General features: G+C 45.5%; 1 protein-coding gene across 2 annotated transcripts in view; it reads left to right on the top strand.

Annotated features, from left to right (window-relative positions):
• si:ch1073-396h14.1 (disintegrin and metalloproteinase domain-containing protein 10) overlaps positions 1-17,400 on the top strand; it is a 171,681-nt gene that overhangs the window by 81,909 nt on the left and 72,372 nt on the right. For both annotated transcript variants that reach the window (XM_061883233.1, XM_061883234.1), the window contains exons 7-8: positions 16,262-16,354; positions 16,439-16,607. In XM_061883233.1, coding sequence (XP_061739217.1) covers positions 16,262-16,354; positions 16,439-16,607 — 262 coding nt within the window. The remainder of the gene's footprint in view (positions 1-16,261; positions 16,355-16,438; positions 16,608-17,400) is intronic.

Below are 17,400 nucleotides of genomic sequence, written 5' to 3'. Positions count from 1 at the left end.
GTGGCTTCATACATGTTGTTCCCAGGTGACTTCAAACATGTTGTTCCCAGGTGGCTTCATACATGTTCCCAGGTGATTTCATACATGTTGTTCCCAGGTGGCTTCATACATGTTGTTCCCAGGTGGCTTCATACATGTTGTTCCCAGGTGGCTTCATACATGTTGGTCCCAGGTGGCTTCATACATGTTCCCAGGTGACTTCATACATGTTGTTCCCAGGTGGCTTCATACATGTTGTTCCCAGGTGGCTTCATACATGTTGTTCCCAGGTGGCTTCATACATGTTGTTCCCAGGTGGCTTCATACATGTTGTTCGCAGGTGACTTCATACATGTTGTTCCCAGGTGGCTTCATACATGTTGTTCCCAGGTGACTTCATATATGTTGTTCCCAGGTGGCTTCATACATGTTGTTCCCAGGTGACTTCATACATGTTCCCAGGTGACTTCATACATGTTGTTCCCAGGTGGCTTCATACATGTTGTTCCCAGGTGGCTTCATACATGTTGTTCCCAGGTGGCTTCATACATGTTGTTCCCAGGTGGCTTCATACATGTTGTTCCCAGGTGACTTCATACATGTTGTTCCCAGGTGGCTTCATACATGTTGTTCCCAGGTGACTTCATATATGTTGTTCCCAGGTGGCTTCATACATGTTGTTCCCAGGTGGCTTCATACATGTTGTTCCCAGGTGGCTTCATACATGTTGTTCCCAGGTGACTTCATACATGTTTGCTCCCAGGTGGCTTCATACATGTTGTTCTCAGGCAAACATGTTGTTCCCAGGTGGCTTCATACATTTTTGTTCCCAGGTGGCTTCATACATTTTTGTTCCCAGGTGGCTTCAAACATGTTGTTCCCAGGTGGCTTCAAACATGTTGTTCCCAGGTGGCTTCATACATTTTTGTTCCCAGGTGGCTTCAAACATGTTGTTCCCAGGTGGCTTCAAACATGTTGTTCCCAGGTGGCTTCATACATGTTTGTTCCCAGGTGGCTTCATACATGTTTGTTCCCAGGTGGCTTCATACATGTTGTTCTAAGGCAAACATGTTGTTCCCAGATGGCTTCATACATTTTTGTTCCCAGGTGGCTTCATACATGTTGTTCCCAAGTGATTTCATACATGTTTGTTCCCAGGTGGCTTCATACATGTTGTTCTCAGGCAAACATGTTGTTCCCAGGTGGCTTCATACATTTTTGTTCCCAGGTGGCTTCAAACATGTTGTTCCCAGGTGGCTTCAAAAAAATGTTGTTCCCAGGTGGCTTCATACATGTTTGTTCCCAGGTGGCTTCCTACTTGTTTGTTCCCAGGTGGCTTCATACATGTTGTTCCCAAGTGGCTTCAAACATGTTGTTTCCAGATGGCTTCATACATGTTGTTCCCAGGTGACTTCATACATGTTTGTTCCCAGGTGGCTTCATACATGTTGTTCCCAGGTGGCTTCATACATGTTGTTCCCAGGTGGCTTCAAACATGTTGTTCCCAGGTGGTTTCATACATGTTGTTCCCAGGTGGCTTCATACATGTTCCCAGGTGACTTCATACATGTTGTTCCCAGGTGGCTTCATACATGTTGTTCCCAGGTGACTTCATACTTGTTGTTCCCAGGTGGCTTCATACATGTTGTTCCCAGGTGGCTTCATACATGTTGTTCCCAGGTGGCTTCATACATGTTGTTCCCAGGTGGCTTCATACATGTTGTTCCCAGGTGGCTTCATACATGTTGTTCCCAGGTGGCTTCATACATGTTGTTCCCAGGTGGCTTCAAACATGTTGTTCCCAGGTGGCTTCAAACATGTTGTTCCCAGGTGACTTCATATATGTTGTTCCCAGATGGCTTCATACATGTTGTTCCCAGGTGGCTTCATACATGTTGTTCCCAGGTGGCTTCAAACATGTTCCCAGGTGACTTCATACATGTTGTTCCCAGGTGACTTCATACATGTTGTTCCCAGGTGACTTCATACATGTTTGTTCCCAGGTGACTTCATACATGTTTGCTCCCAGGTGGCTTCATACATGTTGTTCTCAGGCAAACATGTTGTTCCCAGGTGGCTTCATACATTTTTGTTCCCAGGTGGCTTCATACATTTTTGTTCCCAGGTGGCTTCATACATTTTTGTTCCCAGGTGGCTTCATACATTTTTGTTCCCAGGTGGCTTCATACATGTTGTTCCCAGGTGGCTTCATACATTTTGGTTCCCAGGTGGCTTCAAACATGTTGTTCCCAGGTGGCTTCAAACATGTTGTTCCCAGGTGGCTTCATACATATTTGTTCCCAGGTGGCTTCATACATGTTTGTTCCCAGGTGACTTCATACATGTTTGTTCCCAGGTGGCTTCATACATGTTTGTTCCCAGGTGGCTTCATACATGTTGTTCTCAGGAAAACATGTTGTTCCCAGGTGGCTTCATACATGTTGTTCCCAGGTGGCTTCAAACATGTTGTCCCCAGGTGACTTCATACATGTTTGTTCCCAGGTGGCTTCATACATGTTGTTCTCAGGTGGCTTCATACATGTTTGTTCCCAGGTGACTTCATACATGTTTGTTCCCAGGTGGCTTCATACATGTTTGTTCCCAGTTGGCTTCAAACATGTTGTCCCCAGGTGGCTTCATACATGTTGTTCTCAGGAAAACATGTTGTTCCCAGGTGGCTTCAAACATGTTGTTCCCAGGTGACTTCATACATGTTTGTTCCCAGGTGGCTTCAAACATGTTGTTCCCAGGTGACTTCATACATGTTTGTTCCCAGGTGACTTCATACATGTTTGTTCCCAGGTGGCTTCATACATGTTTGTTCCCAGGTGACTTCATACATGTTTGTTCCCAGGTGGCTTCATACATTTTTGTTCCCAGGTGGCTTCATACATTTTTGTTCCCAGGTGGCTTCATACATTTTTGTTCCCAGGTGGCTTCAAACATGTTGTTCCCAGGTGGCTTCAAACATGTTGTTCCCAGGTGGCTTCAAACATGTTGTTCCCAGGTGGCTTCAAACATGTTGTTCCCAGGTGGCTTCATACATTTTGGTTCCCAGGTGGCTTCAAACATGTTGTTCCCAGGTGGCTTCAAACATGTTGTTCCCAGGTGGCTTCATACATGTTTGTTCCCAGGTGGCTTCATACATGTTTGTTCCCAGGTGGCTTCATACATGTTTGTTCCCAGGTGACTTCATACATGTTTGTTCCCAGGTGGCTTCATACATGTTTGTTCCCAGGTGGCTTCATACATGTTGTTCTCAGGAAAACATGTTGTTCCCAGGTGGCTTCATACATGTTGTTCCCAGGTGGCTTCAAACATGTTGTCCCCAGGTGACTTCATACATGTTTGTTCCCAGGTGGCTTCATACATGTTGTTCTCAGGTGGCTTCATACATGTTTGTTCCCAGGTGACTTCATACATGTTTGTTCCCAGGTGGCTTCATACATGTTTGTTCCCAGTTGGCTTCAAACATGTTGTCCCCAGGTGGCTTCATACATGTTGTTCTCAGGTGGCTTCATACATGTTTGTTCCCAGGTGACTTCATACATGTTTGTTCCCAGGTGGCTTCAAACATGTTGTTCCCAGGTGGCTTCATACATTTTTGTTCCCAGGTGGCTTCAAACATGTTGTTCCCAGGTGGCTTCAAACATGTTGTTCCCAGGTGGCTTCATACATGTTTGTTCCCAGGTGGCTTCATACATGTTTGTTCCCAGGTGGCTTCATACATGTTGTTCTAAGGCAAACATGTTGTTCCCAGATGGCTTCATACATTTTTGTTCCCAGGTGGCTTCATACATGTTGTTCCCAAGTGATTTCATACATGTTTGTTCCCAGGTGGCTTCATACATGTTGTTCTCAGGCAAACATGTTGTTCCCAGGTGGCTTCATACATTTTTGTTCCCAGGTGGCTTCAAACATGTTGTTCCCAGGTGAATTCAAAAAAATGTTGTTCCCAGGTGGCTTCATACATGTTTGTTCCCAGGTGGCTTCCTACTTGTTTGTTCCCAGGTGGCTTCATACATGTTGTTCCCAAGTGGCTTCAAACATGTTGTTTCCAGATGGCTTCATACATGTTGTTCCCAGGTGACTTCATACATGTTTGTTCCCAGGTGGCTTCATACATGTTGTTCCCAGGTGGCTTCATACATGTTGTTCCCAGGTGGCTTCAAACATGTTGTTCCCAGGTGGTTTCATACATGTTGTTCCCAGGTGGCTTCATACATGTTGTTCCCAGGTGGCTTCATACATGTTCCCAGGTGACTTCATACATGTTGTTCCCAGGTGGCTTCATACATGTTGTTCCCAGGTGACTTCATACATGTTGTTCCCAGGTGGCTTCATACATGTTGTTCCCAGGTGACTTCATACATGTTGTTCCCAGGTGGCTTCATACATGTTGTTCCCAGGTGGCTTCATACATTTTTGTTCCCAGGTGGCTTCATACATTTTTGTTCCCAGGTGGCTTCATACATGTTGTTCCCAGGTGGCTTCAAACATGTTGTTCCCAGGTGGCTTCAAACATGTTGTTCCCAGGTGGCTTCATACATTTTGGTTCCCAGGTGGCTTCAAACATGTTGTTCCCAGGTGGCTTCAAACATGTTGTTCCCAGGTGGCTTCATACATGTTTGTTCCCAGGTGGCTTCATACATGTTTGTTCCCAGGTGGCTTCATACATGTTGTTCCCAGGTGACTTCATACATGTTTGTTCCCAGGTGGCTTCATACATGTTTGTTCCCAGGTGGCTTCATACATGTTGTTCTCAGGAAAACATGTTGTTCCCAGGTGGCTTCATACATGTTGTTCCCAGGTGGCTTCAAACATGTTGTCCCCAGGTGACTTCATACATGTTTGTTCCCAGGTGGCTTCATACATGTTGTTCTCAGGTGGCTTCATACATGTTTGTTCCCAGGTGACTTCATACATGTTTGTTCCCAGGTGGCTTCATACATGTTTGTTCCCAGTTGGCTTCAAACATGTTGTCCCCAGGTGGCTTCATACATGTTGTTCTCAGGAAAACATGTTGTTCCCAGGTGGCTTCAAACATGTTGTTCCCAGGTGACTTCATACATGTTTGTTCCCAGGTGGCTTCAAACATGTTGTTCCCAGGTGACTTCATACATGTTTGTTCCCAGGTGACTTCATACATGTTTGTTCCCAGGTGGCTTCATACATGTTTGTTCCCAGGTGACTTCATACATGTTTGTTCCCAGGTGGCTTCATACATTTTTGTTCCCAGGTGGCTTCATACATTTTTGTTCCCAGGTGGCTTCATACATTTTTGTTCCCAGGTGGCTTCAAACATGTTGTTCCCAGGTGGCTTCAAACATGTTGTTCCCAGGTGGCTTCAAACATGTTGTTCCCAGGTGGCTTCAAACATGTTGTTCCCAGGTGGCTTCATACATTTTGGTTCCCAGGTGGCTTCAAACATGTTGTTCCCAGGTGGCTTCAAACATGTTGTTCCCAGGTGGCTTCAAACATGTTGTTCCCAGGTGGCTTCAAACATGTTGTTCCCAGGTGGCTTCATACATTTTGGTTCCCAGGTGGCTTCAAACATGTTGTTCCCAGGTGGCTTCAAACATGTTGTTCCCAGGTGGCTTCATACATGTTTGTTCCCAGGTGGCTTCATACATGTTTGTTCCCAGGTGGCTTCATACATGTTTGTTCCCAGGTGACTTCATACATGTTTGTTCCCAGGTGGCTTCATACATGTTTGTTCCCAGGTGGCTTCATACATGTTGTTCTCAGGTGGCTTCATACATGTTTGTTCCCAGGTGACTTCATACATGTTTGTTCCCAGGTGGCTTCATACATGTTTGTTCCCAGGTGACTTCATACATGTTTGTTCCCAGGTGGCTTCATACATGTTTGTTCCCAGGTGGCTTCATACATGTTTGTTCCCAGGTGGCTTCATACATGTTGTTCCCAGGTGGCTTCAAACATGTTGTCCCCAGGTGACTTCATACATGTTTGTTCCCAGGTGGCTTCATACATGTTGTTCTCAGGTGGCTTCATACATGTTTGTTCCCAGGTGACTTCATACATGTTTGTTCCCAGGTGGCTTCATACATGTTTGTTCCCAGTTGGCTTCAAACATGTTGTCCCCAGGTGGCTTCATACATGTTGTTCTCAGGTGGCTTCATACATGTTTGTTCCCAGGTGACTTCATACATGTTTGTTCCCAGGTGGCTTCAAACATGTTGTTCCCAGGTGGCTTCATACATTTTTGTTCCCAGGTGGCTTCAAACATGTTGTTCCCAGGTGGCTTCAAACATGTTGTTCCCAGGTGGCTTCATACATGTTTGTTCCCAGGTGGCTTCATACATGTTTGTTCCCAGGTGGCTTCATACATGTTGTTCTAAGGCAAACATGTTGTTCCCAGATGGCTTCATACATTTTTGTTCCCAGGTGGCTTCATACATGTTGTTCCCAAGTGATTTCATACATGTTTGTTCCCAGGTGGCTTCATACATGTTGTTCTCAGGCAAACATGTTGTTCCCAGGTGGCTTCATACATTTTTGTTCCCAGGTGGCTTCAAACATGTTGTTCCCAGGTGAATTCAAAAAAATGTTGTTCCCAGGTGGCTTCATACATGTTTGTTCCCAGGTGGCTTCCTACTTGTTTGTTCCCAGGTGGCTTCATACATGTTGTTCCCAAGTGGCTTCAAACATGTTGTTTCCAGATGGCTTCATACATGTTGTTCCCAGGTGACTTCATACATGTTTGTTCCCAGGTGGCTTCATACATGTTGTTCCCAGGTGGCTTCATACATGTTGTTCCCAGGTGGCTTCAAACATGTTGTTCCCAGGTGGTTTCATACATGTTGTTCCCAGGTGGCTTCATACATGTTGTTCCCAGGTGGCTTCATACATGTTCCCAGGTGACTTCATACATGTTGTTCCCAGGTGGCTTCATACATGTTGTTCCCAGGTGACTTCATACATGTTGTTCCCAGGTGGCTTCATACATGTTGTTCCCAGGTGGCTTCATACATGTTGTTCCCAGGTGGCTTCATACATGTTGTTCCCAGGTGGCTTCATACATGTTGTTCCCAGGTGGCTTCAAACATGTTGTTCCCAGGTGGCTTCAAACATGTTGTTCCCAGGTGACTTCATATATGTTGTTCCCAGGTGGCTTCATACATGTTGTTCCCAGGTGGCTTCATACATGTTGTTCCCAGGTGGCTTCATACATGTTCCCAGGTGACTTCATACATGTTGTTCCCAGGTGACTTCATACATGTTGTTCCCAGGTGACTTCATACATGTTTGTTCCCAGGTGACTTCATACATGTTTGCTCCCAGGTGGCTTCATACATGTTGTTCTCAGGCAAACATGTTGTTCCCAGGTGGCTTCATACATTTTTGTTCCCAGGTGGCTTCATACATTTTTGTTCCCAGGTGGCTTCATACATTTTTGTTCCCAGGTGGCTTCATACATGTTGTTCCCAGGTGGCTTCAAACATGTTGTTCCCAGGTGGCTTCAAACATGTTGTTCCCAGGTGGCTTCAAACATGTTGTTCCCAGGTGGCTTCAAACATGTTGTTCCCAGGTGGCTTCATACATTTTGGTTCCCAGGTGGCTTCAAACATGTTGTTCCCAGGTGGCTTCAAACATGTTGTTCCCAGGTGGCTTCATACATGTTTGTTCCCAGGTGGCTTCATACATGTTTGTTCCCAGGTGGCTTCATACATGTTGTTCCCAGGTGACTTCATACATGTTTGTTCCCAGGTGGCTTCATACATGTTTGTTCCCAGGTGGCTTCATACATGTTGTTCTCAGGAAAACATGTTGTTCCCAGGTGGCTTCATACATGTTGTTCCCAGGTGGCTTCAAACATGTTGTCCCCAGGTGACTTCATACATGTTTGTTCCCAGGTGGCTTCATACATGTTGTTCTCAGGTGGCTTCATACATGTTTGTTCCCAGGTGACTTCATACATGTTTGTTCCCAGGTGGCTTCAAACATGTTGTTCCCAGGTGACTTCATACATGTTTGTTCCCAGGTGACTTCATACATGTTTGTTCCCAGGTGGCTTCATACATGTTTGTTCCCAGGTGACTTCATACATGTTTGTTCCCAGGTGGCTTCATACATTTTTGTTCCCAGGTGGCTTCATACATTTTTGTTCCCAGGTGGCTTCATACATTTTTGTTCCCAGGTGGCTTCAAACATGTTGTTCCCAGGTGGCTTCAAACATGTTGTTCCCAGGTGGCTTCAAACATGTTGTTCCCAGGTGGCTTCAAACATGTTGTTCCCAGGTGGCTTCATACATTTTGGTTCCCAGGTGGCTTCAAACATGTTGTTCCCAGGTGGCTTCAAACATGTTGTTCCCAGGTGGCTTCATACATGTTTGTTCCCAGGTGGCTTCATACATGTTTGTTCCCAGGTGGCTTCATACATGTTTGTTCCCAGGTGACTTCATACATGTTTGTTCCCAGGTGGCTTCATACATGTTTGTTCCCAGGTGGCTTCATACATGTTGTTCTCAGGAAAACATGTTGTTCCCAGGTGGCTTCAAACATGTTGTTCCCAGGTGGCTTCATACATGTTGTTCCCAGGTGGCTTCATACATGTTGTTCCCAGGTGGCTTCATACATGTTCCCAGGTGACTTCATACATGTTGTTCCCAGGTGGCTTCATACATGTTGTTCCCAGGTGACTTCATACATGTTGTTCCCAGGTGGCTTCATACATGTTGTTCCCAGGTGGCTTCATACATGTTGTTCCCAGGTGGCTTCATACATGTTGTTCCCAGGTGGCTTCATACATGTTGTTCCCAGGTGGCTTCATACATGTTGTTCCCAGGTGGCTTCATACATGTTGTTCCCAGGTGGCTTCATACATGTTGTTCCCAGGTGGCTTCATACATCTTGTTCCCAGGTGGCTTCATACATGTTGTTCCCAGGTGGCTTCATACATGTTGTTCCCAGGTGGCTTCATACATGTTGTTCCCAGGTGGCTTCATACATGTTGTTCCCAGGTGGCTTCATACATGTTGTTCCCAGGTGGCTTCATACATGTTGTTCCCAGGTGACTTCATACATGTTGTTCCCAGGTGGCTTCATACATGTTGTTCCCAGGTGGCTTCATACATGTTGTTCCCAGGTGGCTTCATACATGTTGTTCCCAGGTGGCTTCATACATGTTGTTCCCAGGTGGCTTCATACATCTTGTTCCCAGGTGGCTTCAAACATGTTGTTCCCAGGTGGCTTCAAACATGTTGTTCCCAGGTGACTTCATACATGTTGTTCCCAGGTGGCTTCATACATGTTGTTCCCAGGTGGCTTCATACATGTTGTTCCCAGGTGGCTTCATACATGTGGTTCCCAGGTGGCTTCATACATGTTGTTCCCAGGTGGCTTCATACATGTTGTTCCCAGGTGGCTTCATACATGTTGTTCCCAAGTGGCTTCATACATGTTGTTCCCAGGTGACTTCAAACATGTTGTTCCCAGGTGGCTTCATACATGTTCCCAGGTGATTTCATACATGTTGTTCCCAGGTGGCTTCATACATGTTGTTCCCAGGTGGCTTCATACATGTTGTTCCCAGGTGGCTTCATACATGTTGTTCCCAGGTGGCTTCATACATGTTCCCAGGTGACTTCATACATGTTGTTCCCAGGTGGCTTCATACATGTTGTTCCCAGGTGGCTTCATACATGTTGTTCCCAGGTGGCTTCATACATGTTGTTCCCAGGTGGCTTCATACATGTTGTTCCCAGGTGGCTTCATACATGTTGTTCTCAGGCAAACATGTTGTTCCCAGGTGGCTTCATACATTTTTGTTCCCAGGTGGCTTCATACATTTTTGTTCCCAGGTGGCTTCAAACATGTTGTTCCCAGGTGGCTTCAAACATGTTGTTCCCAGGTGGCTTCATACATTTTTGTTCCCAGGTGGCTTCAAACATGTTGTTCCCAGGTGGCTTCATACATGTTTGTTCCCAGGTGGCTTCATACATGTTTGTTCCCAGGTGGCTTCATACATGTTTGTTCCCAGGTGGCTTCATACATGTTGTTCTAAGGCAAACATGTTGTTCCCAGATGGCTTCATACATTTTTGTTCCCAGGTGGCTTCATACATGTTGTTCCCAAGTGATTTCATACATGTTTGTTCCCAGGTGGCTTCATACATGTTGTTCTCAGGCAAACATGTTGTTCCCAGGTGGCTTCATACATTTTTGTTCCCAGGTGGCTTCAAACATGTTGTTCCCAGGTGGCTTCAAAAAAATGTTGTTCCCAGGTGGCTTCATACATGTTTGTTCCCAGGTGGCTTCCTACTTGTTTGTTCCCAGGTGGCTTCATACATGTTGTTCCCAAGTGGCTTCAAACATGTTGTTTCCAGATGGCTTCATACATGTTGTTCCCAGGTGACTTCATACATGTTTGTTCCCAGGTGGCTTCATACATGTTGTTCCCAGGTGGCTTCATACATGTTGTTCCCAGGTGGCTTCAAACATGTTGTTCCCAGGTGGTTTCATACATGTTGTTCCCAGGTGGCTTCATACATGTTCCCAGGTGACTTCATACATGTTGTTCCCAGGTGGCTTCATACATGTTGTTCCCAGGTGACTTCATACTTGTTGTTCCCAGGTGGCTTCATACATTTTGTTCCCAGGTGGCTTCATACATGTTGTTCCCAGGTGGCTTCATACATGTTGTTCCCAGGTGGCTTCATACATGTTGTTCGCAGGTGGCTTCATACATGTTGTTCCCAGGTGGCTTCATACATGTTGTTCCCAGGTGGCTTCAAACATGTTGTTCCCAGGTGGCTTCAAACATGTTGTTCCCAGGTGACTTCATATATGTTGTTCCCAGGTGGCTTCATACATGTTGTTCCCAGGTGGCTTCATACATGTTGTTCCCAGGTGGCTTCATACATGTTCCCAGGTGACTTCATACATGTTGTTCCCAGGTGACTTCATACATGTTTTTCCCAGGTGACTTCATACATGTTTGTTCCCAGGTGACTTCATACATGTTTGCTCCCAGGTGGCTTCATACATGTTGTTCTCAGGCAAACATGTTGTTCCCAGGTGGCTTCATACATTTTTGTTCCCAGGTGGCTTCATACATTTTTGTTCCCAGGTGGCTTCATACATTTTTGTTCCCAGGTGGCTTCATACATGTTGTTCCCAGGTGGCTTCAAACATGTTGTTCCCAGGTGGCTTCAAACATGTTGTTCCCAGGTGGCTTCAAACATGTTGTTCCCAGGTGGCTTCAAACATGTTGTTCCCAGGTGGCTTCATACATTTTGGTTCCCAGGTGGCTTCAAACATGTTGTTCCCAGGTGGCTTCAAACATGTTGTTCCCAGGTGGCTTCATACATGTTTGTTCCCAGGTGGCTTCATACATGTTTGTTCCCAGGTGGCTTCATACATGTTTGTTCCCAGGTGACTTCATACATGTTTGTTCCCAGGTGGCTTCATACATTTTTGTTCCCAGGTGGCTTCATACATTTTTGTTCCCAGGTGGCTTCATACATGTTGTTCCCAGGTGGCTTCAAACATGTTGTTCCCAGGTGGCTTCAAACATGTTGTTCCCAGGTGGCTTCAAACATGTTGTTCCCAGGTGGCTTCAAACATGTTGTTCCCAGGTGGCTTCATACATTTTGGTTCCCAGGTGGCTTCAAACATGTTGTTCCCAGGTGGCTTCAAACATGTTGTTCCCAGGTGGCTTCATACATGTTTGTTCCCAGGTGGCTTCATACATGTTTGTTCCCAGGTGGCTTCATACATGTTTGTTCCCAGGTGACTTCATACATGTTTGTTCCCAGGTGGCTTCATACATGTTTGTTCCCAGGTGGCTTCATACATGTTGTTCTCAGGAAAACATGTTGTTCCCAGGTGGCTTCATACATGTTGTTCCCAGGTGGCTTCAAACATGTTGTCCCCAGGTGACTTCATACATGTTTGTTCCCAGGTGGCTTCATACATGTTGTTCTCAGGTGGCTTCATACATGTTTGTTCCCAGGTGACTTCATACATGTTTGTTCCCAGGTGGCTTCATACATGTTTGTTCCCAGTTGGCTTCAAACATGTTGTCCCCAGGTGGCTTCATACATGTTGTTCTCAGGAAAACATGTTGTTCCCAGGTGGCTTCAAACATGTTGTTCCCAGGTGACTTCATACATGTTTGTTCCCAGGTGGCTTCAAACATGTTGTTCCCAGGTGACTTCATACATGTTTGTTCCCAGGTGACTTCATACATGTTTGTTCCCAGGTGGCTTCATACATGTTTGTTCCCAGGTGACTTCATACATGTTTGTTCCCAGGTGGCTTCATACATTTTTGTTCCCAGGTGGCTTCATACATTTTTGTTCCCAGGTGGCTTCATACATTTTTGTTCCCAGGTGGCTTCAAACATGTTGTTCCCAGGTGGCTTCAAACATGTTGTTCCCAGGTGGCTTCAAACATGTTGTTCCCAGGTGGCTTCAAACATGTTGTTCCCAGGTGGCTTCATACATTTTGGTTCCCAGGTGGCTTCAAACATGTTGTTCCCAGGTGGCTTCATACATGTTTGTTCCCAGGTGGCTTCATACATGTTTGTTCCCAGGTGGCTTCATACATGTTTGTTCCCAGGTGGCTTCATACATGTTTGTTCCCAGGTGACTTCATACATGTTTGTTCCCAGGTGGCTTCATACATGTTTGTTCCCAGGTGGCTTCATACATGTTGTTCTCAGGAAAACATGTTGTTCCCAGGTGGCTTCATACATGTTGTTCCCAGGTGGCTTCAAACATGTTGTCCCCAGGTGACTTCATACATGTTTGTTCCCAGGTGGCTTCATACATGTTGTTCTCAGGTGGCTTCATACATGTTTGTTCCCAGGTGACTTCATACATGTTTGTTCCCAGGTGGCTTCATACATGTTTGTTCCCAGTTGGCTTCAAACATGTTGTCCCCAGGTGGCTTCATACATGTTGTTCTCAGGAAAACATGTTGTTCCCAGGTGGCTTCAAACATGTTGTTCCCAGGTGGCTTCATACATGTTTGTTCCCAGGTGGCTTCATACATGTTTGTTCCCAGGTGGCTTCATACATGTTTGTTCCCAGGTGGCTTCATACATGTTTGTTCCCAGGTGACTTCATACATGTTTGTTCCCAGGTGGCTTCATACATGTTTGTTCCCAGGTGGCTTCATACATGTTGTTCTCAGGAAAACATGTTGTTCCCAGGTGGCTTCATACATGTTGTTCCCAGGTGGCTTCAAACATGTTGTCCCCAGGTGACTTCATACATGTTTGTTCCCAGGTGGCTTCATACATGTTGTTCTCAGGTGGCTTCATACATGTTTGTTCCCAGGTGACTTCATACATGTTTGTTCCCAGGTGGCTTCATACATGTTTGTTCCCAGTTGGCTTCAAACATGTTGTCCCCAGGTGGCTTCATACATGTTGTTCTCAGGTGGCTTCAAACATGTTGTTCCCAGGTGGCTTCAAACATGTTGTTCCCAGGTGGCTTCAAACATGTTGTTCCCAGGTGGCTTCAAACATGTTGTTCCCAGGTGGCTTCATACATTTTGGTTCCCAGGTGGCTTCAAACATGTTGTTCCCAGGTGGCTTCAAACATGTTGTTCCCAGGTGGCTTCATACATGTTTGTTCCCAGGTGGCTTCATACATGTTTGTTCCCAGGTGGCTTCATACATGTTTGTTCCCAGGTGACTTCATACATGTTTGTTCCCAGGTGGCTTCATACATTTTTGTTCCCAGGTGGCTTCATACATTTTTGTTCCCAGGTGGCTTCATACATGTTGTTCCCAGGTGGCTTCAAACATGTTGTTCCCAGGTGGCTTCAAACATGTTGTTCCCAGGTGGCTTCAAACATGTTGTTCCCAGGTGGCTTCAAACATGTTGTTCCCAGGTGGCTTCATACATTTTGGTTCCCAGGTGGCTTCAAACATGTTGTTCCCAGGTGGCTTCAAACATGTTGTTCCCAGGTGGCTTCATACATGTTTGTTCCCAGGTGGCTTCATACATGTTTGTTCCCAGGTGGCTTCATACATGTTTGTTCCCAGGTGACTTCATACATGTTTGTTCCCAGGTGGCTTCATACATGTTTGTTCCCAGGTGGCTTCATACATGTTGTTCTCAGGAAAACATGTTGTTCCCAGGTGGCTTCATACATGTTGTTCCCAGGTGGCTTCAAACATGTTGTCCCCAGGTGACTTCATACATGTTTGTTCCCAGGTGGCTTCATACATGTTGTTCTCAGGTGGCTTCATACATGTTTGTTCCCAGGTGACTTCATACATGTTTGTTCCCAGGTGGCTTCATACATGTTTGTTCCCAGTTGGCTTCAAACATGTTGTCCCCAGGTGGCTTCATACATGTTGTTCTCAGGAAAACATGTTGTTCCCAGGTGGCTTCAAACATGTTGTTCCCAGGTGACTTCATACATGTTTGTTCCCAGGTGGCTTCAAACATGTTGTTCCCAGGTGACTTCATACATGTTTGTTCCCAGGTGACTTCATACATGTTTGTTCCCAGGTGGCTTCATACATGTTTGTTCCCAGGTGACTTCATACATGTTTGTTCCCAGGTGGCTTCATACATTTTTGTTCCCAGGTGGCTTCATACATTTTTGTTCCCAGGTGGCTTCATACATTTTTGTTCCCAGGTGGCTTCAAACATGTTGTTCCCAGGTGGCTTCAAACATGTTGTTCCCAGGTGGCTTCAAACATGTTGTTCCCAGGTGGCTTCAAACATGTTGTTCCCAGGTGGCTTCATACATTTTGGTTCCCAGGTGGCTTCAAACATGTTGTTCCCAGGTGGCTTCATACATGTTTGTTCCCAGGTGGCTTCATACATGTTTGTTCCCAGGTGGCTTCATACATGTTTGTTCCCAGGTGGCTTCATACATGTTTGTTCCCAGGTGACTTCATACATGTTTGTTCCCAGGTGGCTTCATACATGTTTGTTCCCAGGTGGCTTCATACATGTTGTTCTCAGGAAAACATGTTGTTCCCAGGTGGCTTCATACATGTTGTTCCCAGGTGGCTTCAAACATGTTGTCCCCAGGTGACTTCATACATGTTTGTTCCCAGGTGGCTTCATACATGTTGTTCTCAGGTGGCTTCATACATGTTTGTTCCCAGGTGACTTCATACATGTTTGTTCCCAGGTGGCTTCATACATGTTTGTTCCCAGTTGGCTTCAAACATGTTGTCCCCAGGTGGCTTCATACATGTTGTTCTCAGGAAAACATGTTGTTCCCAGGTGGCTTCAAACATGTTGTTCCCAGGTGGCTTCATACATGTTTGTTCCCAGGTGGCTTCATACATGTTTGTTCCCAGGTGGCTTCATACATGTTTGTTCCCAGGTGGCTTCATACATGTTTGTTCCCAGGTGACTTCATACATGTTTGTTCCCAGGTGGCTTCATACATGTTTGTTCCCAGGTGGCTTCATACATGTTGTTCTCAGGAAAACATGTTGTTCCCAGGTGGCTTCATACATGTTGTTCCCAGGTGGCTTCAAACATGTTGTCCCCAGGTGACTTCATACATGTTTGTTCCCAGGTGGCTTCATACATGTTGTTCTCAGGTGGCTTCATACATGTTTGTTCCCAGGTGACTTCATACATGTTTGTTCCCAGGTGGCTTCATACATGTTTGTTCCCAGTTGGCTTCAAACATGTTGTCCCCAGGTGGCTTCATACATGTTGTTCTCAGGAAAACATGTTGTTCCCAGGTGGCTTCAAACATGTTGTTCCCAGGTGACTTCATACATGTTTGTTCCCAGGTGACTTCATACATGTTTGTTCCCAGGTGACTTCATACATGTTTGTTCCCAGGTGACTTCATACATGTTTGTTCCCAGGTGGCTTCATACATGTTTGTTCCCAGGTGGCTTCAAACATGTTGTTCCCAGGTGGCTTCATACATGTTGTTCCCAGGTGGCTTCATACATGTTTGTTCCCAGGTGACTTCATACATGTTGTTCCCAGGTGACTTCATACATGTTTGTTCCCAGGTGACTTCATACATGTTGTTCCCAGGTGACTTCATACATGTTGTTCCCAGGTGACTTCATACATGTTTGTTCCCAGGTGACTTCATACATGTTGTTCCCAGGTGGTTTCATACATGTTTGTTCCCAGGTGACTTCATACATGTTTGTTCCCAGGTGACTTCATACATGTTTGTTCCCAGGTGACTTCATACATGTTTGTTCCCAGGTGACTTCATACATGTTTGTTCCCAGGTGACTTCATACATGTTTGTTCCCAGGTGACTTCATACATGTTTGTTCCCAGGTGGCTTCATACATGTTGTTCCCAGGTGGCTTCATACATGCGCGCTGTCAACGACGTCTACGACAAAGTGGAGTTTGATGGAATCAAGCTGATCCACTTCAAACTGAAATCCCTGACTGTAAGAACAGTCTGCATCACTGCATCATGTTCCTTCTCTGCACGATGGATGCACTTCATGCTGGCTCATTCCTGTCCTGCCCAGGTGATGAGAGAGGAGAAGAAGGAGGATCCTCTGCATGCTCTCTACATCGGACCGGAGAAGCTGCTGAGTCTCTACTCGGAAAACAACTGGGGCAACTTCTGCCTGTCCTACCTGTTCACCAACCGAGACTACAGCGGCATGCTCGGCCTCGCTTGGGAGGGCAAGCCTGGTGAGTTGGAGACAAAAGTTATGGTCGTAATCCTTCATCCGCTGCCACGGCCAACACACTTCTACAGGGGAAACATTCCGATCTCTGACAGAGACCTTATGGCACCTAGAGAGAAATGGGCAGATTTGTGTGTCCATCCTCAAGACAAATATTGGACTTGAAAGGTGAAATAATGTTGTTCTAGCGGGCCATGTTTCAATCTCTGCATGGTGCACTGTTGATGCATTGAGGCCGAGCTGTGCATACCACTCCCCAGCTTTCTTCTAACCAACATCCACTGCATGGACTTGTAGTTTGCACCTCTTTTTTCTCATTTTGCCTATCATTCACAATCTCTTTTTATGCATTCCAAAACATAAATAAACATTAGTAAAAGTCAGCTAACAGTGAAGTATGAAGCACTCTTAAAAAACCTCCATCAAGGTGTTATATACACGCTTTAAGTACTGTATATGTAGTGTTATATACACGCTGTAAGTATATGTAGTGAGAGGCACATTCATAAAAACATGTAATACTTACATATTTTGCTCCTTTTAAGCATATGACCCGTATTCATTTCATAGACGTTCTCTTTTTTATTTTTAACAACAACAAGCCTACTTCGTGAGAGCCAACAAAGACTACTTTGGGAAAATGATGATTCAGAAACTTTGATTTTTGAGCCTGAATATAAGGAAGATGATCCACAAGTGTGACGACCAGGTCGCATCGTGATGCAGGGTTCGTACTCCCAGGAATGCAGATAGGGCTTCGGACACACCGTGCGGGTAGTAACAAATGATTTATTTCG

This window comes from Nerophis ophidion, linkage group LG22, assembly GCF_033978795.1.
Source record: "Nerophis ophidion isolate RoL-2023_Sa linkage group LG22, RoL_Noph_v1.0, whole genome shotgun sequence".
NCBI lineage: Eukaryota > Metazoa > Chordata > Actinopteri > Syngnathiformes > Syngnathidae > Nerophis > Nerophis ophidion.
Note: the sequence above shows the minus strand (reverse complement) of the source record. Positions and strands in the feature narration are given on the sequence as shown.